This window comes from Engystomops pustulosus, chromosome 1 (genome assembly GCF_040894005.1).
Source record: "Engystomops pustulosus chromosome 1, aEngPut4.maternal, whole genome shotgun sequence".
Lineage (NCBI taxonomy): Eukaryota > Metazoa > Chordata > Amphibia > Anura > Leptodactylidae > Engystomops > Engystomops pustulosus.
The window spans coordinates 24,114,574-24,139,601 of NC_092411.1; the positions used below are offsets into that span (position 1 = coordinate 24,114,574).

Here is a 25,028-nt window from a genome sequence, read left to right on the forward strand (position 1 = left end):
TAAAAATATATGAAAACTCTCATCGCTTGGCGGTAATTTCTGCTCCTCTATAGCCAATCCCAAGTAATTTGACACGTGACACAAGGAGGAGCGGTTTCCCCAAAAATGTGTGTGGAACTGCTCCTCTATCGCCACTCCCAGGGGCCAAGTGCCTAATCACAGAGCACATGGCATCGGGTACTATAGAACACATCTTTTTCTTTTTTTGTATAACCTATTTTTTTTATGCAAAAATTATCATATTTGCCGGCCAATATCTCTGGTTCTGTAACTCACAGAACCACAAGTCAGTGGATAGAAATTTTCTGCTACCAGAAACCTGGTTCTAGCTGCTATAGAACCCAAGATCTGGGCATTTAAAGTGACACATTTTGTTCTCTGTTCTCGCGTTGCTTTGGAGGAGATTTGTAGTTGCCGTCATCGGGTGTGTACAGTCTTTTGAGAAGCTGTAAATATGAGTTGAAGGTATGTGAATATTACTCTTAATGCGAGTGTATGAGCATGTGGCTGCGTGTTGGCAGACGTATTGATATAGGGCATTTTCTTTAAGTCTGGATTAAGTATTTGCACACTCTTACTCTTTTGCCTTAAAGTGGAAAACCATAATAGGATTATGTAATACTGTACATAAGTGGATTATTTAAATGACCCCCCTGAGTAGGAGAAGGTGACTAGTTAAGAGGTCCATATGTGTACATTCCTGGCAACAAATGGCTCTCCAGCTCACGGTTGAGGTCATGGTAAACCATAAGTTTGCTTTTCTTTAATTTACACACTTGTGAGAAAGCTTGTGTAATAATACACGTCTTTCAGAGAAAACTCTAAAGCCCATTAAATAAATCATGGGATTATCTTCGTACGGTTAAAGTTAATTATTAGTTGCCTTCTGACCTTTCCTAGTGAACAATGCTGTGTGTGCATGAACATGCATGAATGTACCGCTATATGTATTCAATGTGTGACGCATTTAGGAGTTGATAATCCATAAATTCATAATTGTATATTCTTGCTCCAGAGCTGCATTCACAGTTCTGCTGGATGTCACCAGAAACTTTCAGCGAACGGGGAATTCTGACGTTTCAGACGTAATGTTTATTGAATTCATTTCAAAATTTTCTCATTTGTTACCCATGGCAGTCTCCCTAAAATAGTCTAAAATTATGCTAATGAGTCAGAAGGGCTATGGGCAGCTTTAACAGAGCTCCTCCTTTCTGTAGCTTCACAGGCTTATGCAGGTTACGCAGCATCACATCCCACTGTGAGATTACAGCAGGTTAGTAGGGAGCGAGAGTGCCTTTGGAGACGTGGAAAATGCCTTTGAAGGCACAGCGTGGACGGGGTTCTGTTAACCCCCACCTAGTGCACCTCCTGTCTTGTTAGAATAATTATGAAAGTTGATTTTAGAAGGGCGGAGACTGTGGGAATCTTCTTTTATTTGTTATCCATAGTCACGGTGCTTGGATCTATGAGTTTGTGTTACTGGTTTATCAGGCTTTATATTTGTTGGTAGATTTCCTTTAAGTGGGGACTGTTCTGTAAGGTGTTAATCCTTTTGTCAGTGGTAGCCGCACCTCTGGGTCCTCCAGCATTCTCCCTTGCAGGATTTATAGCCACTGCTTGTATGGAGAAGTGGAGTATACATGCATGTTCTCTTCTCCATTAAGTGTTTGGTTGCTTATGCTAATTGAGGTAGGGTGTGGGACCATGACCCAGTGGACATTTCACTTGTTTTGTGGATTTCTCAAAATATATATATATATATATATATATATAATATATATTTTTTTTTTTTTTTCTTCAACCTTCGTAGTAATGGTCTGTGGTTAGCACCACACGCTAAGCTTGTGTGCGTCATGCGGATACAGTGCAGCTTGTAAGTGACGGTATCTATTTAGTCCACATTTGTTGCTTCTATTAGGGTCGTTATCTCCCTGGACCTGCATCGAGTGCTCACTTACCCTTCATGGTTATTTCCTCCAGATTTGCAAACAGGATCAGAACTGTGGTGGGGCTTAGTTATGTTTCAGTCGCAAAGTGTCTGCCACTTCCACCACATTTTCTACCCCTTTCTTGCATTTGTCTTTGCCATAGTCAATAAAAGAAATAACATGCCACAAAACATGTGCATGCTGCAAAACCTGAACCATAGCATGATGGCCGTACTTCGGTTTGTATGAACTGGAATTCAGAATGACCCCTTCACCAGCTCTGCATAGTATCACAGCCTAATAAGGCTATATACAAAGTGTCCTTTCACCAGCGCTGGTGACCGCGAAGATGCTGAGTAATAGGAGGACAAAAGGAACCTCTGAATGTAAACTGGATATAGAAGGGTTTGAGGCGGTAATATGAGCCTGCAGATACTGGGAATATCGGCTATGGTGTCCTATTCATAAATTGAGAAGGGTGTGCTTAGTTTTTGACAATTTTTTCTACATTGGTGAAGTATTAAGTACGAAAAATGGAAGCAATAATTATTAAATACATCCTGTTGTAAAAAGATTTTATGTCCTTATAGGAAACTGAATGAAAACTTCTGCAGATGCTACAAGGGTGGTCTGCCAGGTTTCCTAGTGGTCCGGAAGGCAAAGTTATCAATTGTTTAGCAATATGGGACGTTGGCAGTGCACATGCATGGGAGCCGGCTTCAGCTGTAAGAATAACTAGGGTGTGCCATAGTCATTATTATTACTGGGTGTTCCCACTGCTGCGGGATGTGTGGGAAACGTTAGTATATAAATATCACGTTTGGCCAAATGTTTGTATTTGGTCTAAATGATCCCGGGATCGCCTTGTACTGTATTACACGAAACATTCCTGATATTCTTATCTTCGTTTTCTTGGCGTTCATTTTTATGGTGTATTTTATCCAAAAATTTTTCTTTTGATAAAAGTATGTGATGGAACAATTGGTAGTTGTTCTATACTAGGGGCCACTATGGAAATGAAAATCTGTCTTCTACGGTGGTCAAAAATAGAATTAACCCAAATGTTTGAGAGAATTGAGGCCTCCAGGACTGACACCTTCCAGTTGTTTGAAGGGATATGGAACCTTGGATTGTTTCTCAAGGCTTCCCCCAACCTTGAGAGGGCTTTAGTACCATTTTTTTTTAATTATAATACACTTGTGAATAAGCTGAAGTGGTTTCTTTGTGCTGAAAAACTCCTTGTACACAAGTATATATGGTACTATTAATTGTTTAAATTACAACCCCCTTTTTTTTCTTAAAATAGAAGCTAAAATACAGATGGAAACTGTCTCTTAATAGCGTTCATCCGTACGTTCTCCCAATTACATCCACCCTCTTCTCTTCTGAAATCGCCCTCCATGTCACTGAATAGTATAGCTGCAGCATAATTGTACGCGCGTCCTTTCTGGTGAGGCCATCGGTACATACAAGCAATCACTTTGCTTATATCACATTGCAGATTACAAGATTACTAGCGGCTAATTTTATGCTTTGCTACAAAGCAGCTGTTGCAGGGTGCTTGATCCGGGTGGTGGTGAACTTGAACAATGCTCTGATCTGCAGTAAGAATCCTGTAACTCCGGTTTTACTGTGTGGTCCCTTAAGAGGGGTTTGGTCCTAGGACAAATATACTTGTGTGGTTTAGAAGGCTGAAACCGATAAGACAAGAGCTCCATCAATCCACTAACATACTTTATCGCTACTTATATTCAATGGGGTTGTCCCGACTTGGGTATTTGACATATCCTCTGGATATTTCGTAAGAACCTGAGGTGAGACTTGCATGTGTCCGGACAATGGAGGTCTCCTGAACTCCATCTCACTCACTGTTTGAATGGAGCAACGTTATTTGCTAACCGGGCGCTCTCCACCCAAATCAACAGAGCTGAGACGTGGGGTGAATTTGCAGGTTGCAGTTTAAACTGCATCGCTATTAGTTTTCAGGTAGTTTTGGCTGCGTTGAAGTGCATGCGTTTGGCTACTTTAGAGGTGGTTTTCTTCATTACTGTTAGGCTGGTTTCACACGAACGTATGCACGCCGGGCCGTAGCCAGGCGGGCATGCGTCGGGCGCCATTAAGAGGGGTGACCCCTCCCCTCTCCATAGCGATCAATTGCACGGGGCGCCAAAACTCGCAGATGTACGTCTGCAGCACCGTATTGTTCTGTGCACCCATTGCCGGCCTATGGGGGACGTATGAATGGCCGCAAGCCTGTGTGAATGTAGCCCGAGTGTAAGCAGCTGTGAGAAAATGTTCACGCAAATGCTTACACTTCCAGCAATGAAGAAAAACTCTATTAGAGTAGCCAAACACGGTAGAAAAAAAATGCATGCGTTCTGACGCAAGCAAAATGCTGTGTGTGAATGCACCCTGAAACCACCTCAAAAATTTAAAATGCAATTTTAACTGCAATAGCTAACGGACCCAAAAAGTTATAAATGCAGGTACCATCTCTTGTAAATATGTGATAAAGGGGTATTTTAATCCTTGATATTTAATGTTTCCATGGATGTCTACTTATCGCTACCAGCCATTGATTTGGCCCGCCAGTTGGACTTTGTATGTTTGCCCTCTCGGAGACAACTATTGGTCATGTGTTCACTTTGCCCATTGGACACCTCATTCCTGAAAGAGCAGGAATACTAGATCAATAAGTTATAGAGCAGAAATCGGCATGCACAAACCTATATAACATAATGGTATATTCATGGGGACACCTCTTGTGAATAGAGATGCATGGAGCCAAACTTCCCTTTGGGGTTTCTGGAGCACCCTGTGTGACCCAGACATTTTGCCAGATAGGCCGCTGAACAACCAATCCGGCAAACTAACAATTAAAGGGTATTAATTTGCCTGGTTGGCTTTTTGGCAATTAATCTGGGGAAGTGTGGTTCCACTCATCTCTACTTGGGACCTATACCTAAGGCTACATTCAGAAACCTCCGGTAACGCTATCTAACACTGCGGTGGGGTACAGTGTAATTGTCGGACAGCTCGCAAAGTTGTCCGACATATTCATGAGGGGGTTGGGGCGTGGCAGTGACTGCCGCCTGGCGCGCTGCAGTCACTGCAGGCCTATGGAGAGAGCGGGGCGGTCCAGGGAAGAGGCAGCACCTCAAACCGCCCCCCCCATGAATACGTCGGACATATTTGGGAGCAGTACGATGATTAAACTGTACCCCACCGCAATGTTAGATGGAAGGTTTCCGGTAACGCTATCACTCTAACACTGCGGCGTTTGTTAAAGCACTAAGAGCTGCTTACTTTAGTAAGCAGCTCCTAGTGCCAATAATTTGGGTGACAGGTTCTCTTTAAGTGAGTAGTCCCACCCTATGACTGATACATTAGGTGACCCTTATGATGGGTGTATGATCAGAAATCTAAACGCGTAAGCATTAAAAATAACAATGTGCAAGTTTTTGCTCTCCCCTCATTCTGTCCAGTTTGAGGCGTCCACGTAGATTTCATTCCCTTGTCCATCTTTTCCAACATGCAAACTATTCCCCGTTGAGTATGCAGATTAATTTATTACCTCTTGCTTTTTGGCCTGCACTACTTATTTACTGAATATTTTGTTACTGACCATCCTGGTCTATTTCGGCAGAGTTTACGCCTATTTATAGACCCTCTGAGTTCTGTTGCAGTTTTAAACTCTTTAAAAAAAAAGATGCTCGGCAGTTTCTTAGGATTCTTCTTCAGTAAAACTTTTGCAGCAACAATTCACGTCAGTAGAGAGACCTTTCCGAAAAGTAGAGGTCATGTTATGGCTTTTGATTCTGGGTTTGGCGCAAAACCTACATCTCTATGTTGTATAAGTTCTGTATATGCTTCTGGCCATTTAAGAACTGTAGTAGTGATCATATTGGTTAGGACTTGGTCACATTTGCCAGTCAATTGTTTATTTTGACAGTAAATAATATCACTTTGCATTAGATTCTTGCATTGTATATTGAAGGTGTTGATGCCAAAATCTGAAGCTGGCAGTCGTATTATGTAAAAAGTGTACAGACTAATATGAATGTTTGGCTCACATTTTTCATTTACGGTAAATAGTACTGTGACCTGTTTAAACTCGTACATCATAAACCACACGTATTGGACAGGAAATTAAAATTTATGTGGTAAAACACATTCTCCCGATCTGTATATGTTTATATTTGGGGGTTTGCAAGGTGTTGTTTTTTTTTTTTTTTTTTTTTAATATATTAACTGCTGATGTTTCTTGCTCTGTAACTCACAGATCCAAAAGCCTAATGTGATTTGAAAGTTGAGGTTCTTATCTTTACAATGACACCACGTTTTGAAGTAGGAGTCTCGAAAAAGGGATTCTTCTCGACTCCTTTGCATTTTGATTTTAGAAGTGTTTTTTTTTTTTTTTTTTTTTTTTTTTTTTAAAATGGCCAAATAAATTAAACGCAGAATAAAACGAGAGAATATTTCTCTGGGAAAGTGCTCTAGAAAATTAACCCCTATTTACACACCAGTTTGTGTCTGTATCTTGCACAAATGCTGCAGATTGCCAGCTTTTAGTTTCATTGCTGGTTTATAGGAATTACATTGGTATAAGGTTGCATTAACTACGGGGCTTGTACGTCCTTCATAGTAGGGTTAGAGGTTTGTGCGACTCGTTTTAATTTATTCATTTTCCCGAGTGGTTCCCGGCACATTGCTTCTTATAAATATTAGCTCTTCTGAGAAAGGCCTGTTAAACAGTAGCTGACAGAAAAGTCTTCAACGTCTCAAATGTATTCTGGACGTGTTCTGCTCCAACTATGTTTCCACTCCAGCGATGCCCCGGTGGCATGGGACCAGCGCTGTACGTGGTGGTGTTTAGATTATGATTGCATGATGTCTGGTAAGGCTCAGGTTTGATAATAACACTGTCTGAAACATTCATGTTACCATTGGCTCCAAGGAAGCAAATATACAGTGTACATACCAGTGCTGGACCGAGGCCGGACAGCAATAACAAGATGTAGGAAGAGACGATGGATGTTAAAGATTTTATTTGAAAGCAAGGACAATTTTGTTAACTGCATGAAATTTATTTCTTTCTTCTTCTTTTTTTGCTTCATTTGAGATTGTGATTTTGCTTTCATTTGCATATGGTTATTTTTCTGGGATGCAGATTTTGGCTTATACTTGTACAGTACTTTTTGCCTTGGAGGTAACCTGTCACCAAATTTTACCCCATTAAACTATTCACCCCTTCAGGTAGGGTATGAAAAGTCCTTTTCAAGAATTTCCTGTCACCCTGAAAATCGGCACAAGGAGATGTTACTAAAGTAAGCAGATCCTAGTGCTAAAACAAATGCGGCAGTATTACACTGGAAACCTCAGATAACGCTAACGAACACTGCCGTGCTGTACATGACAATCGCCAAACCGCTCTCAAAGTGGTTCAGCATCTTTATAAGGGGGCATGATAAGGGGTGGTGCCTGCTGCATGATGCGCGGCAGTCAATGCTGCATTATGGAGCGAGCGGGGCGGTCCGGGGGAGAAGCGGCGCCTCTGACTACCCCCTCATGTATACAGCGGCAGTGATAGTTGGCATTAACTGAGGTTTCCGATAACGCCAGCAGTGTAACACTGCCGCGTTCGTTTTAGCACTAGGAGCTTCTTACTTTAGTAAGCAGCTCCTAGTGCCGATTTTCAGGGTGACAGGTCCTCCTTTAATATGAAATGTTGCTTTACATATTGGGAAATATGATTGTAAAGTACATTTTCAGAGAGGAATCAAGAGGCTAAAGTTTATTCTTTCTTCCGTTATGATCCAGGTCCGGCCCGTCCACCATGCATTGAGTAGTAAATGTCGGGACTTGTAATGCAACGGCGCGGTGTAAAAATTATATGACAAGGAGCTCTGGTGACGTAGCCGCAGTGACCCACACTGATGAGCATCATTTTTATAACTGTATATTGGCATATAGTTATAATAAGTAAAAATAAGATTTGACGTAATGAATGCCACAGTATGCAGTGTTAGCCTTCCAACAACTCGACACAGTCCTCTTTTTGCAATGCATAGGTTGAGCTTCACCGCCTGCCGCAGCAAAATCGAGGGAAAAATAACACAACGGGATTAAATTTTAATTGGGACACTCCTTGTGACAGTTCTTTGTCTGTCTGTAGATTTGCGTTGCTGTCAGATTCGGTCAGTGGCTTTGGTCCTTGGAAAAAAAAAATCTTCTTGCAGTGTCTAATGCTCTGGGGTTTGTTGGCAATAGTTGCATGAAAAGTCGCAATAAAAACATGAATTTGGTGCAAGAAGGGTCTGAGTGGTTTTGCACTTTCTTATGCTCCTTTGTTGCAATGGAAAGTCTCAAAATGGCGTGCTCTGTTGAGTCACGAGCGTGGAACCACCATGTGCATAGTGTGACCGTGTACAATGGACCTAAGTGGCGGCCATGAACCTGCTAACGTCCTTACGGCTAGCTCGAGGCTGACGTTTAAGGCCTTATGATAATGTGGAACTTAGACATGTGCTCTACGTAAATAAGCAATGACCTCATGAATAACTCTGTGCAGAAATAAAGGTCCACGTTTGCGTTCAGCAGCTTTAGTCATGCCTTCCCTTATATTTATGGTGAAAAAACATGGAGAAAGCGGTTTTAATTTTTTTTTTTTTAAGCTATGAGTAACCGATTATTTCGTACATGTAAAAATTTGAACCCCCGTTCGCTTATTCTTTTCCATATTCATATTTGATCTTTGCATTAAACCCAAATTTGCATTAAACCCAAATTTAGAAACTGGTCTGTAACCTACAAGATTTTAATATTCTCCAGATGTGTTGGTGGTGGTCTCTTACATGTTACTTTTTTGTTGGAATTCTCATAGGTAATTTGTTTCTTCCGAAACTCATAATTTCTTGGTATTCTCACAACCTGCTGGGTTTCTGTGTTGTCCTATTTGGAATCTAAACATAACCAAGTGGCTTTGCATGTCTTCAGTGTTAATATCATTTTTTTGTCTTAATGATGTCCCCTATTGTTAATCATAAAAAAAAAAATAAAAAAAATTCAAGGTTTGCATTTCACAGAATTTAGGGAGTTTACAATTACTGTAAGAGATAAAATTAAATTTTTTATGAGGAATTTGCACTTTTTGAATGTAGCAAACTGCACCCAGCAGTCTGTAGCCTAAAAGCATCTTCACCTACATAAAGATGGCAAAAAAACTAATTCTGGTAACACCTGATACAAGAAGCTATAACATGAAATAAATGTGCCTAAAGGAATATATAGTAATAGACAACAAAATAGTTGTCTCTAATACAGAATTTATTCCAATATAAAATACAGGAAAGCCATAGTATAAGATTTTATAACTAAGATTAATAAAGCACAACAGTATATTGTGATACTCGGCAATGAATGCCCCAACTGAAGGACTTAAAGACTTTAAGGTAGTAAGACAAATATATACAAAATGAATACAGGTAGATAAATATCTCTATAAAATTCTTGTCCAGATCACATCCCAGGATAGTTGCCAAAGAAATTACCTTAATATTGCATAACCTAGATTGTTTTAAGGCAAAATCACAAACCTTACCTGCAATAGTATTAGCACTAAGAAGCATGACCTGCCTTTTTGAAGAACCAAACCCCCATGACTAGGGTGAATCGCGCACAATGCCGATACCCCCAGCACACCTTAACATGAACCTGTCACCTGGAATTTCATTTTAGTCGGTGTGAGGTTCCAATAGCTGATGCTCTGCAGATTTTAAAAATGTTTGTCAGCATTCTGCATAATGTCAGTTGTTTCCTGTTCTCCTGCCAGTAGCATGTGGTGAGTCCTGGGGCAGCTGCAGCCTGTGTGTGCCTGTATCTCCTCCACACCATCGCCCCTCCCTGCCCTGCCTGCTCAATGTACACAAGAGGAAGGGGGAGAATCTCCATGATTATGGGTGTGGTCACACATGGCAATTGCTTTGCGTTTACATTTGCGATTGAATTTGTTTTAACTTGATACATGCTGCTGGAAATATAAATTAAAGTTGTTTTAGAAGGTTGACAAAGGCATTTTTAAAATCCGAATGACAGTTTATTGGAACGTGTCACCCTCTAAAATTAACATTCCTGGTGACAGGTTCGCTTTACTTATATATATATTTATTTTTAGCCCTGTTGCCCTTTTGTCCTTCAGTTGTTACATTCATTGCCGTGGTATCACCATACACTGTTGTGTTTTTGGTTTATAACCTTTTGTAATAAAATTTCTTTATTGTATAGTGGTTTTCAGCTTTATTTTATATTGGTATAATCTTATTCTGATAGTTTAAAAAAAAAAAAAAAAAAAAAAAAAAAAAAACCTAGCTTCCAGATGATAGATTTCCTTTTTAAATATGGTAGATCAAGGCTAAAGACCATACTTGGCATGGAGTATCTTCTTTGTTCTCTGGGGGCTAAGGTTTTCTGCCTTTCCTGCGCAAGCCATGCACCTTCGTTCAGGTGACATGCATGCGCAGGGGGGTTGCACTGCAGGGGCTACTCAGGGTGTGAAGTGGCCTTCGTCCCCAGAACTCGGAGGCTACTCCACACCTTGAGTAGCCTCTGTAGCTAATTTGCATCTAGATTATAACCGCAAATAAATTATAAAAGATGAGCCACACATTGGAAATCTGCCATTTTGTTGCAATCTGTATGCTGCCTGTGGATATGGAGTGCAACCTATTTTACCCCAGATGCAGCTCCATGGACCAACTTGCATATGTACAACCCACAGATGCTATTGTGTTATATGCATCCCCTCTATAACCGCTTCCCTTCCTCCATCAAAGTGATTCTAATGATCTAGTGACTGTAACATTGCCATATAGTTGTTTTTTGTTTAAAGAAGCCTTGAATTTTTTTGAATTGTCCTGCTATCTCACTTGCATGATTTCCCTGCCTTGGCACCGCAGCACCCACTATAGTTTTGTCCAATCACAGACTCCTTGGTGAAGCAGATTTCTTAATATTCCTGTTTTCTCCGTTCCCCCAACAGCTGTCTTACCCTTGGGCGTTTTAAAGTTGATCACAAAAAAACCGTATCAGAGAGGTTTTTTCTGTAATGACGAGAGCATCAAGTATCCATTCCATGACAGCACCGTCACCTCCACTGTACTCTACACAGTAGGGTTTACTGTGCCTATATGCTCTGTAAGTAACCAAATCGGTGGGCATTTTTTAATTTTTTTTAAATTTTTTTTCACTCACACCTGAAATCCATCCAGATCACCATCAAGAGTTGCCTTGGAGCCTTGCAGTGATGGTGCGCTGTAATTGTGTTTAAAAAAAAAAAAAAAAAAATACTAAACAATTCCTAATTCTATCAAAGAATAGTGAATTTTAACCACTCTTCAGACCCCCCCCCCCTCCAACCATCATTTACCGAATTGGTACCTAAAGAAAACTTTAAGGGCATCTATGATCTGAATAGCTGACAGTAGAACCCTAACACTTATCGCACTTGTCGGTCTGATGTAGTGGAGTCCAGTGCTGCTTTTCTTATATCCAACAATGGTTTTTTTATATATGTAAATGAGCCTTAGGGGCTCTGAAGATGCCCCTCTGAGCTCCTCAGTCTTAAAATGTATTCACTTGTATAGTCTTGCCTCCCGTCTACACGGGGTTGACTTCACCAGCTCTCTACTTGGAGTGTGGATGGGATAAGGGGATGGCAAGACTAGAGGAGTGAATACATTTAAATACTGCCAAGCTCGCAGGGGCAACCATTTACAAAATGTAAAAAAAAATTTTTTTTTTTCTTCTTCAAATTGTAAGAATTGCTGAATATATGAAAGGTAGCACTGGACATTTTAAGTGTTGAGTGTCTACCATCAATGATTAATATGGTAGATGGCTTTAAAGGGGTATATTAAGCATTGCTATACATTTACCACTGCCGTCCCTCCCCCCACCAAACTGTTGGGACTAGCGGAGACCCCCAAAGTGGGCTGTCCGACACTGTTTTAAAGATGTTGCGGAAATGTTAGTGTCGGTTCAGCTTATTGTTAAGATGTTTCTGCAACTTTTATTCGCTGCTACGGAAAGATACAGAAACGATGTAGAGCACAGAAAGATGGACATAAGCCCCTTTTCCAAGCATAATAACGGATTTCCTTTAGTCTTGACTCCATTGTTCATTTTCCAGTGCAAAAAAAAGTTTCTTTGAAATAATCCCAACTAGATACCGGGTGATCTGAAGCAGTACTATATTGTGTAATATATTGTCACTATACGGCCCGACTGCTCAGCTATCACTGTATTCATCATCCGAGGGGCAAGCGGATAGTTCTGCAGTGGGTAAACGGTATGTGTGATATTAATTTATCTGAATGCTTTAGATTAGCTTCACCCCAGCCAGTCTTGCACTTGTCTCGAGTTGTTGGGTATCTATTTATTACTCTCAACCTCCCCGACCTGTCATGTACCATATGTCATCCATTGTGTTACGATGCTCACACAAGAGAAGAGTGATTCACACTTTTTCCTTTTGTTGTAATGGAATAAATTACGTGAAAGGGCAACAATCCGTCTACATTCTTCCTGTGGGCCCACAGCCCCTTTTTGTTTTCTTGTCAATATCTTACAAAATGCCATGACATCAGTGAGGATTATAATCCTCTGTTGTCCCGAACAATTGGTTGTGTGTGAGATGGGAGCTAGCCTGTCCTCATACAGTGCCTGGCCAGAAAGCATTAAGGTTGTGTCTCCTGCCAGCGTGCTCTTATATAATTCTATATAATGTGCTGATATGTAAAGTATTGTGCCATTATATTATAGCTGTCAGTACTGTAATGGTTTTTATTTCACTATAACTTGTACTTTTATTGAATGACAAATCCATGAATGATTTTTGTGGTTGTGGTGTAGGAACTGTAAACTTCTTTCTTTTTAACCAGTTTTTTTTGGGGCAGCAAACTCATAAGGATTTGCAAATGACTACCAAGAATTTAGGGTCGGCCAACTACCAGATGTATTGTCGTATTTTTGTGTCAAATTCCAGAGGTTCTTTAAACCCTGCAACTACTTATGTAACAGTTTTACTTTGGCTATTCTCAAAATTAATTTAAAGCATTTTACAACATATTTTTATTATTATTATTTTTATTATAAAAAAAAATTATAATAAAAATAAAAAAATATATACATTTTTTTTAAATTATTTTTTTAAATTATTATTTTTTTTTTGCTTCGCTACAGTTTTTAGCCTTAACCGGGAGAGGCGATTCAAAGGAAAGACTTTTACCTGTTCTGTGTGCATAAGTACTCTGATCTTAATAACCATAATAATAACTGATATAAACTGACCCTTAAACAGTTTAAGAAACTTTTTTGACATGTTTGACAAAAAAAGTCAGACCTTCTCAAAAAGAGTGTCCTTTAAGTTTCGCTAAAATCTAACATGATAAACCAGGGACACGACCACAGTTGGCTGGATCTATGAGCAAATCTTCCTCTATTTGTTATCCTTGCATTATTTCCTTCCAAAAATCAACTTTTATAATTATGCTAATGAGCCATAAGGGCTCAGGGTGATACCAGAGCTCCACCTTGCTGAAGTTTTCCAGGTTGTTTCAGTGTTGGGCGCAGGAGGTGCTCTGGTAACACTCCCCAGAGCTCTTATGATTGATCAGCATAATTTTAAAAGTTGATTTTAGTAGGAAGGAGGCCAGAATCTAGTGAGTAAGGCTACATGCACACGATGTATGCCCACCGTACCGTATCACGGTGGGCATACATCGGCGCTACGGAGAGGAGCATGGGATGAGCGCTGCTCACCCCTCCCCCCTCTCCATAGGAAGATACAGTGCACGGCGCCTTATCACGGGAAAAGATAGGACATCTATCTTTTCCCGGGCTACAGAGCGGTACAGTGCCGCACGTGTGCCGCCATGAGCCCATAGAAGTGTATGGGGGACGTATATCGGCCGTACATACATTCCTCATACATGTGTGTGAATGTAGCCTAAGTGTCCCTGTTTTTTCATGCTGGATTTTGATGGTAGATTTCTTGTGAATTTCTCTTCTGTGGCCTTTTAGTTTTAGTTAACAGCATTGTGCAGTGATATTGGCTCATGGGGTGTCTGTATCCGTAAATGTTTGTTTTGTGGTTATTTTTCTAACATTTTTGACCTTCGGATTAACTGTTATCACTAGTGTTATCTAAACTCAAAAATTCAGTCAGAATTTTGTGTTTGAGTTTAAAATGGTATTCTGAATGTCTGATCCAAAACATTGCTGTGTGCTTCTCCATATAAAGACAAGGCGAAGCCTTTAGAATCTGCAACCTGTGTATTATGCCTCTTGCCCCTCAGCGACTGCAGTCAGTGAAAATCTCTGTCCGCCAAAGGGATTTTCCTATCCGAACCTGTGATAACAACTGGAATGAAATGACCTGCTGAGGTTATTCAGTTGATCAGAGGTTCAGGTTGGGATATGCCTTCCGGGCACAGAGATTTTCACTTACTGCACTCGCTTGTGGGAAAGAGGCCTAAGACCTCTTGCCCATAAGTGTTTATCTTGTACAAGTCTAACGCGATCCGTCATCTCATTGGACTTGGGCTAAACTTGGGCATGCATCTCCATTGTGATGCGTGAAAAGTGGAACTTTGATGCGTATCTGAGGATGGAAAAAGAGGCTTATCTGCTTAGGGTTGCAATGTTGATATTATTTGTCAGGGTACAGGAGGGGTACGTGTGTGAGGTGGCGTCGTCGCCGGGGTACGTGTGTGAGGTGGCGTCGTCGCCGGGGTACGTGTGTGAGGTGGCGTCGTCGCCGGGTTACGTGTGTGAGGTGGCGTCGTCGCCGGGTTACGTGTGTGAGGTGGCGTCGTCGCCGGGTTATATACTAGTGTGGTCATTAAGTTATAGTTTATCGAATAACTTTATATGAAATGGGGGAGAAATGGTTTAAAAATTTGACAGAAGGTCTCTCAATGCTGTGGTCTTGGTGACATGTGTCGGGGGTGTCATAATAGGGTAATTTTGAATTAGTATTATCATGTATTTACTCGCAGGAGAGGTTTTACTGAGTTTAGTTTTTTTTATTTAGTTTACCACTGGTTATATTAATGACTGAAATGACTGAATTGTGATAATTGTCATGTCCGAATAAAGCTTTAATGGTTGTTGGGGGTTCAGTCTTGGTGCCTAGGGTATCTTGAGCTATTTAAACAGCCCTGCAATGGAAATATAGTGTTCACTATATCAGTCGATCTACAAAGAGAACTACAAGGCCCAGCATGTCCTCGGAGGGAGTAGTGCTAGAAGTTGAACAGATTTTTACTTGTCTTTTTATCTTGGCGACAAGGCCAGTTTTATCTCGTTTCTCTTCACCCTGGTGTCTGTTCTATGGAAGTTTTTCCTGTCAGGGAAGTGTGAAGGAAGGACACGTAAAAACCAGGATTCTGACTGCGGACATTGACAGGAAAGAGAGTTTATTTTCTCCTCTCTGTTGATGTTTCTGTGACTCCTCCGGCCCGGTGCTAAAATAACTGCGATTATGTGTGGAAAGCCGTCATAAACACAGGTGGACAGGTGTGGGCTCAAAACCGCCTTATGCGTAATTTGGGACTGATATAGATTTTATTTTGGTAGGGGACACAGTTAAGTCCTTGGTGTCTGCATATATTTTTTACCTCATAAGATCCTTGTTGAGATTTTTTTTATATCCGGTTTATGTAATCCTTCATATGACTTGTCACACCAGTGCACAATGTGTACACATGGCGGGTAGCCTGAAGGGTAAGCATCGAAAAAAAAACCTCCTATCATTACTGTGCCCAGGGAACTACTGGTGTGTGTATATATATCCCTTGCCTTCTTTACAAATAATTACATAAATTGGCTAGAAATTATATAAGTAATCAAAAGTTGGCCACTTGGACCACAAAATCCTCACAACTACTGTATGTCATATAAAAAGGTATGGGCTTCATAACAATAAAACCCTAAGGTTATTTTTTTGATGACAAAAACTATAAAATGTTCCTTGTGGTGGCGCATTTATAAAAACTCTACAAGTCTTATTTGTCCATGGAACTAACCAAACCTCGGCTTTCATTTTAAAACTGTTTTGGTCGGATGAATGCTGCTCTTCAATTGGTTGCCATTGGTTTTGACTATTTAGACTGTAAGGAATTGGCTCAGCAACTTTTTTATTTTTCAACTTTATTATTCTATACATGAAGCTGTGAAAGCAAAAGAGGAAATTCCAAATCTACTAACCATTTCATTAGGAAGTACAGGCGATCCTTGACTTGGGGTCACCCAACTTAGACAGACCTCTCTGCATAACTTTATTTTAGTCCTAGGCTACAATGATCAACTGTAATTTGTCTGTAATTAAGTTTTATTGATCCCTGGACTTCACAAAGCATTAAACGAAATTGTCAGAGGGACAAAAAAAAAATTGGTCTTGAGTTATAATAGTTATAAAATATCTTAGTTATCAATAGTTATAATAGTTATCAAAATCTTGTTTGTAACCCAGGGACTGCCTGAACAAGTTATCGTGTGTGTTAGGGGGATGTGTGGCCAAGGTGAAGTCCCCAACCCCCCCACCCCCAACTCCAAAAAGGTTCTAGGCCTTATAGGGCAGGTCAGGAGGATCTTTTCTGCTGATCTGCAAAGTGATTGCTTCTTACTGAATTCTAGAAAAGTTGATTCACCCACAGAGCCCGGGCTCACAGTATGTAATGCTTTATTTAATGCAGGTTCCTAATGAGATGGCAAGTTTCCCACACCATTGTACAGGTTTCCTTCCTCGTATCACTGGTAACTGGCTATTTATTTCCCTCCCAGGGTTTCAGTCGCCTTTCACAAGTTGAAATGTTTTGAGCTCTTGTATTGCGGGAAAGTCGCCTCTGGCGTCTCCTACACCGCCCTCCGGTATGAGAGGCAGGATACATTTCTGACAGAGCTAATATTAGGATGGGTGTGTGGCCTGCCGGTCTCTGGGTGTGGGTGACATCATATCGGCGCGGCTGTCATTTAAAGTCTAAATTTATCATTGTTGAAACCACCTGACCCCAATCTTGACGTCTCGTTCGTGATGTGCGTCTTAAATCGTGGTTACCCTGTTTTCTACAGTGATTATGCAGGGAGCCATAAAACTGCAGCATACAATTGCATGTAATTGTTTCAGGATTACACATATTACCCTATTCGGGGAGATGAGGCTCTTTGAGAGGAGTTTGGCAGCAACTTTACAATCCGCTCTCTGTTAACATATATGCATGCTCTGCTCCACTGCTTGTGTATGGGCAGTCTAGAGGAATAGCTGCCACAATATATGGGCATTTTCAAGTCTGGGAGTGAAGGGGGTGTAGTCTTTATATCACTGTGTCAAGATCCTTTGCACCCTGCATTAAGTGTTCACTTGTTCAGATTGGGCATAATACTGTCCAGACATGATTAGGCCATCAGTAACAAAGTTGGTGACTTGTGACCCCTGCGGCTGGAAGCCTCCCAACTCTTGAGTAATAACGTGAAGGATCTGCTCTTTACTAAGCTGAGCTGCACCTGACGGTACCAGCCACTATGAGAGAAGGGAGTTGAATTTTTGGCAATTTTCTTATTTCTGTGACCGGAAGCTGACTGTATTACCCGGGACACCCCCAACTGCCCTAGATCTGATATGGGTGACTTATGCTATTGGACAGTATCTGTGTTTGGTTCTATGCAAGGATCTTTCAGGATTATGGTTGCCCTTGCCAAATAAAAAATCTAAAGACCATGCTTTCGTCTGCTGCCTGTTGTTCTGGGGTGCGTTTTTCAATCTCCTATAAATCCAGCATGCCCTGTCCTATCTTGTATGTTCTGTGTGTTTTGTCCTGTTTGCTCGCTGCCCTACTCTTTCCCCATTAATGCCACATTTCCATGTGTTGTCATGCTCCCCTCTGTATTAATGAATCTCTTTCTTCCTTTTTGCTAGCTGGATTGCCTTTTGCAATTCTCAATTTGAAGCATAGCTCCTTCAAACGAGGATTTTTCTGTAATGATGAGTCGATCCGGTACCCGTACAAAGAAGACACCATATCCTATCAGTTGTTAGCGGCGATAATGATACCATTCACTATTATTATTGTAAGTTCTAACCATTCTTTATTGTATATTAACTCTAGGCTTATCTGTCATAAATTTACTCTATTTGCCCTTAAAGGGAATGTCCAATTTGGGCTATCCTTTTTATGCTATTATCATTCTATAATCTGACAAATGAATCATGAATTGTTCCCCTCTGCTGCCACCATTGGTGACCAGCTATAATCTATGGGGAAACTAAACCATATCTATACATTTTCCCTGTGGTGCCACCACTGGCAAAATTGCATTATGCAAATTAAAATCTGTAAAATATCTTTGTAAAGGACAGGATGGATCCTCCAGTGGAAGATGCTCTTTATAAGTGAACAAATTTGAGTTTTTCATGTTTTATGCAGCAAGAATAGTAAAAACTTCCCAACCTTTTTAAAAGGGTTTAAAAAGCATGGGATGATATAAAGTATAATTGAACAGTCTCCCATAAAATCATATGGCAGAACTCCCAACTTTTAAAGGAAAGCTAATTTTGTCCCCATAGTTGTACCACACTATATTGCTTCCCTTTACTCTTGTCACCCACCGCATAATTCCCCTTCACCTCCCCCTATTACTGTATTTATATTTAAAAAAAAAAAAAAAAAAAAAAAAATGTATAGATTTCACTTTTTTTCGTCTGGCCGGAGAACTTAAATGGTTGCAAGGTAAAGTGAGGAACCAACTTCTCCCCGCTACGTCACTGTATTCCATATAGAGTTGAATTTTTTGAGCATGAGACATAACCCAAAATCCAGGATGGTTAGGAAATTTGGTTATGTTTCTTCTATGATGATTGGGAGCATTAACCATCTTCTGACCCTCCATCTTCTGACTACTATTTGGCTACAAAACTTCCGAGATAGATTTGACATTTAATCTCGAGAAACTGGTTGGCAGCGCAAATCTCAGCTTGTAAAGCGACTGAACTGACAGACTAGGATATAACAATGTCCCTAACAATAAAGATGGATTTTTTTTTTTCCCCTGGCGTTTTGTGTTCTGTACAATTGGTAAATCGATACTCAGATTTGTTAAAGCTGGAATATTCGTTGACTGCCAAGTAGCGGCGGTGAAGGATTTGTTTAACTTTTTGTCATTTGGAACCTGTGTAGCCTCCTGGTAAATGTGTAATAGAGCTTTCCAGTGCCACACATCAAGTAAATCCTTTCTGAACCATCAAACTAAAAAAAAAATAAAATAAAAAATTGTCTCACTACATTGACAGGACAATATACACGGAATGTTATTTGTATAGGGTTCTCAAACAGCTGTCTATTTACTTTGTGTCAAGATACCAGGAAGTAAAGATGGGAGCCTTGTAGCTTCAGCCATTTTTTTTATTTGCATATTTTTTGTGTGCCTTGACTAATTTAAAATAGGATAAGGGAGTTAAATGTTTTTTGTGTGCAGTTTTTAATGAGTGTCTTGCACAGGAATATTCCGTTTTTCATTGTCTGAAGAGTAGAGCCTTGTATACCTGACATCAATTCTCTTCAGGAAAACCGGATCCAACATAATGTCTTTGACAGCTCGTTGCTCCATTACTGCTCCATTAGCCATTAGCCGTGTATTCCCTGTCTCTGCAGTATCGACTTTGCTTTACTTTCTACCATCTGTTCCATTGATTTCACGTCCAACTTGAACCTGACTTTGTGTTTGACGCTTGACCCTGATTCCATGTTTCTAAGTCTCGCACTTGGCTTTCCACATCCAGAGAATTTTACTGGTATTTGTAGACCATTGTGTTTCAATGGCAAGCTCCATATGCCTCTGATCTTTTAAAGGACATCTACCACCAGGCAAGGATTGTAAACCAAGCACACTGACCTACTGGTGTGTGCCCCTTCTGGCAGGATCTGCTCTTCTTTTAGCTTCTTATGCCCTCAAACCTATAGGAGTTAATGAAGCCTGGAGCCCCTCAGGTTAATTTGCATAATTTATAAAGTCTTTTTATTTTATTTTTTTACCAGACTTAATCCTAGTGATAGATGTCCTTTAATCTATGGTTACAGGTTTGAATAACCCACCAAAATACCAGGGGATCTGACCATGTTAGGCACCAATACAGGGAGTCCCTGGGTTACGTACAAGATAGGTTCTGTAGTTGTTCTTAAGTTTCATTTGTATGCAAGTTGGGATTCACACTTAAGGCACCAAAACTATAAATTAACACATGTGGAATTGTATAACAAAAGTGTGAAACAACTGAAATGATGTATTATATTCTAGGTAATTTTGCTTTGATTACTGCTTTGCACAATCTTGGCATTCTCTTGATGAGCTTCAAGAGGTAGTCACCTGAAATGGTCTTCCAACAGTCTTGAAGGATTTCAGAGATGCTTAGCACTTGTTGGCCTTTTTTGCCTTCACTCTGCGGTCCAGCTCACCCCAAACCATCTTGATTGGGTTCAGGTCTGGTGACTGGAGGCCAGGTCATCTGGCATAGCACCCCATCATTCTCCTTCTTGGTCAGATAGCCCTTACACAGTCTGGAGGTGTGTTTGGGGTCATTGTCCTGTTGAAAAATAAATGGTAGTCCAACTAAACGCAAACCAGATGGAATAGCAGCCGCTGCAAAATGCTGTGGTAATTCTGCTGGTTCAGTACACCTTCCCCAACAGTGTCACCAGCATAGCCCCCCCCCCCACCACCACCTCAGAGCCCCCGGGCATCTAGTCCATTCCTTCACCTTTCCTGCGTCGCATAAAGATACCATGGTTGGAACCAAAGATCTCAAGTTTAGACTCCTCAGACCAAAGCACAGATTTCCACTGGTCTAATGTCCATTCCTTGTCTCTTGTGCTTGTTGCCGGTCCTTAGTAGTGGTTTCCTAGCAGCTATTTTGCCATGAAGGCTGCTGTACACAGTCTCCTCTTACCCGTTGTAGAGATGTGTCTGCTGCTAGACCTCTGTGCGGCGGTGACCTGGTCTCTAATCTGAGCTGCTGTTGCCCTGCGATTTCTGAGGCTGGTGACTCGGATGACCTTCTCCGCAGCAGCAGAGGTGACTCTTGGTCTTCCTTTCCTGGGACGCTCCTCATGTGAGAGCCAGTTTCTTTGTAGTGCTTGATGGGTTTTGCAACTGAACTTGGGGACACTTTCAAAGTTTTCCTAATTTTTCAGACTGACTTTATTAATTTCTTTAATGATGGCCACTTTTTTTTTTTTTTTTTCTTAGCTGCTTTTTTTTTTCCTAGTCATAATACAAATTCTACGAGTCTATTCAGTAGGATTATCAGGTGTGCATCCACCTGACTACTGCACAACACAACTGATGGTTCCCCATTTTATAACGGAAGAAATCCCATTTATTAAACCTGACCGGGCACCTGTGATGTGAAAACCTTTTCAGGTGACTACCTCTTGACGCTCATCAAGAGAAGCCAAGAGTGTGCAAATCAGTAATCAAAGCAAAAGGGAACAACTGCAAATATGTCTTAGGCCACATTCACACTACTGTATGGGGGATGTATATACGGCCGATATACGTCCCCCATAGACAGCAATGGGCGCACGGCGCTGCACCGTACCGTCTCATACCCAGGAAAAAGATAGGACATGTCCTATCTTTCTCCGTAGTACGGCGCCGTGCTCCATAACTTCCTATGGAGAGGGGCGGGGGTGAGCTGCGCTCACCACCTCCTCCTCTCCCCGTGCACTGCCGTTGCCCGGTACGGTACGGGCAACAGCAGTGTGAATGTAGCCTTAAGTTTATAATTCCACATGAGTTAATTTATTAATCTGCAATTTATATAGTCAGGAGAATGCAGAAAACTTTGAATGAGAAGGTATGTCCAAACTTTTGGTCTGTACTGTACAATTTTTTTTTTTGTTACTTTTGTAATTTAAATTTTTTTTTATTGTGATTAGAACCAGGATTAACAATAAAGCTTAACTGCAGACACGGTTTGATAACTGTTACAGCTGTTCATTGTAGCCTAAGGGTGATGTCAGACGTGCCGTTCGGTCTGCGTTTGCAAACGCAGACCAAGCCGCACCCACCGGGGCGGGCAGCGGCCCAATCGCATAGCGTTTTTATGGATTCGCCTGCGATCGTGAACGAGCTGCCGGTGTTTTGTATTAAATTAACACAAAACACCGGCGGCTCGTTCCCAATCGAACGGCACGTCTGACATCACCCTTAAGCCCCTTCTACACTGGCGTTTTTCACGCGCGAGTTCTGCTCGTGCATTTGACGCGCAGAACTTGCATTGCACTCTGTCCCATTGTATTCAATGGCTCTTTCTTCATTAGCGTTGTTTTTGACGCGCGTGCTTGCGTTCGCTTGCACGCACGTCAAAATCGCAGCATGCTCTATTTTTGCGTTTCACGCGCGTTTTTCACGCCCCATTCAAGTCTATGGGGACGTATCAAAAACGCATTGCACTCGCGAACATTGCAAGTGCAATGCGAGTGCAATGCGTTTTAAACGTAAGGGTTGCTAGGTGACCAGAATAACAGTATTTCCCCTGCTCGCGAACGATCATTTAATTAAAAAAACACAATGAAGAACAGTGAAGAATAGAATAAAAACAGTGAACACAGTGAACACAGGATCATTTAAGAGAAAAACACAGTGCAGAACACAGTGCAGAATAGATTACAGATGTTCGGCACATCTGCTTACTTGTCGGGAGATACGCGTGGAACGGTGCGCCCAAAATAGCATGTGAAGAACAATATATATGTGTGAAGAACACATTGCAGATGTATTTAAACATCTGCAATTTGTTCTTCACACACATATATATTGTTCTTCACATGCTATTTTGGGCGCACCGTTTCACGCGTATCTCCCGACAAGTAAGCAGATGTGCCGAACATCTGTAATCTATTCTGCACTGTGTTCTGCACTGTGTTTTTCTCTTAAATGATCCTGTGTTCACTGTTTTTATTCTATTCTTCACTGTTCTTCACATCTGCTAACTTGTCGGGAGATAATATACACAGGGAACAGTGAAGAATAGATCGCAGATGTTTGCAACTTATCAGAAGACATTATTTTTCAATTAAATAACCCATTTTAATCCCAAACCATGGTCCCTTTGAAAAATGCTCGATTCTCCCATTGACTCGCGCGTGAAAAATGCGCCGAAAACGCAAAAAAAACGCTAACAACACGCGCGTGAAAAACGCACTGCACCCTGACGTGAAACGCAACGCTAGTGTGGAAGAGGCCTAAGTCTGAAGTACAATTAAATTGCAAACATTCAGAGATCAGTTTGACTAGGGGGGTTGTCTAAGTTGGATGTTCTTGAGTAGGGGACCGCCTGTATCATCAGAATGCCATCCCATTTGAGCCTTTGCTTAACCCATTTGGTTAACCTTTTAAGGGCTGCCCATAGTGCAAGAGGTTAAGGCTGTACAAAGAAGGTTCACAGGCTGTCAGGTTCAGACTATGACAAATAGAATAAAAATTTGTACAAAAGACTTAAATCTGTTAAAACCTTATAAAACCAATATAAATTTGGGATCCCTGTGACCCAAAGAATAAAGATGACACACAGCAGCTGCATCCTGTTTTTGCCCAATTTTGGGAGGAGGCTGCTGCCAAAATAAATTTTAAACCATCTTTATACAGACTACTGGGGGTGTGTAGTAACCTAAGGGAGCTCTGGTGGCTACTCTATGACCCCCAGTAGCACTTTTTATACCCACCTCCCTGCATCTCTAAATATTTTTACTGCACATCTCCGTTGGTAAGCAAGCTCTGCACAAGCACAGTAGCTTCTCTTCCGGTGCCGGAGACGGGGCAGACTCTCCTAAGCTCCACGCATAGCCGCCGCGCGGCACCGTCCGATCACTCAGCTGCTGCATGCCCATAGTAGCCTTTGAAAATAATTTGCATAAAGATGGATTAAAGTTTATTTTGGCAGCGGCTGCCTCCCAGGATTGGGCAAAAACTGGATGCAGATACTGAGAAGTCTGCATCGGGAACTACTTGGAAAAATAGTTTCCCAATGGTAGATTTCCTTTTTGGGGTCAAAACACATATATTGTGTGCACTTTTATCATGTACTTTACGGTGCACAGTGCTGTTGCATTTTACTCCGTTTGTAAAGCCTTCTTACCGGTTTAGTAATAGAATTTCATCATCTTCCATTATCCCATCATATCTTTTATCTCTCGTAGATGTGAAAGCTGTTACTGTGCATTGCAGTGATTCTGACAGCAAAAAATGCTGGAATATAGATCCGCTTAATGTTTTCCAAAGTTTAAAAATGGAAATTTGCAGCTTAGGAATCTTGTCAGGGAGCAGATGGAAAAATGAAGCATTACGTTTTCTGCCCATAAAGTGTTCTCTAGAGGCCTGACATTCTCCAGGGTTTGGACACTTTCCACTCCTGCGATGCAGAGCTCTGTCCTGATAACCCTTTCCATGTTATTAGGCAGATATTTGTAAGCGTTTCTAGTCTTCTGTGTAGTCATAATGTGTTGAAGCATGTGTCGGCCCATCTTTCTTTGCTATGAGATAAGAATGACTAATGTCCTGTGTAGTAATAGTATGTGCTGATGGCTCATAAATATTCCCAAAAGTGGAAAGTACGGAAAATAGTTTTGGAATATGTTACTGCGCATCCCCAAAGGACTCTAGTAAAATGACGTTCCCTAGCATGTCTAGGACAGTACTTGCATTACTATCCCCAACGATCTAATCCAGCAGCGAGCGTTCAATGCTCCAGAGGAATTATACTACACTCCACGCCCATTAAAATCAATATACAGACAGTGTAAGGCAATGGATACTCTAGGGAATGAGAGAAAGTGAATTTATAATGGATGATAATTGATGATGCTCGGGGAGATCTTCCTCTGTTAACCCATTATAAGATACTATACAAGATTTCAACCTTGGAACAAGTTAACTTGAAACTTTGGTAAATGTACATCTCTACTGTCTCTTATTGACCACCTGCATTCACCACTTTTTAGTTCTCATCCCTGACTCAGTGGCTGCAAAGGTTCCTTCCAGTAATTGGCT

At 41.0% G+C, this 25,028-nt stretch overlaps 1 protein-coding gene across 2 annotated transcripts in view; it reads left to right on the forward strand.

The window, feature by feature from the left end:
- The window catches only part of PLPP1 (phospholipid phosphatase 1), a 58,865-nt gene that overhangs the window by 12,357 nt on the left and 21,480 nt on the right, over positions 1 to 25,028 (forward strand). Inside the window, exon 2 of one of the 2 annotated variants that reach the window (XM_072136109.1) lies at positions 10,966 to 11,120. In XM_072136109.1, the coding sequence (XP_071992210.1) occupies positions 10,966 to 11,120 (155 nt within the window). Of the gene's footprint in view, positions 1 to 10,965; positions 11,121 to 17,901; positions 18,054 to 25,028 lie in introns of both variants that reach the window. The other variant, XM_072136117.1, reaches the window with a different exon arrangement.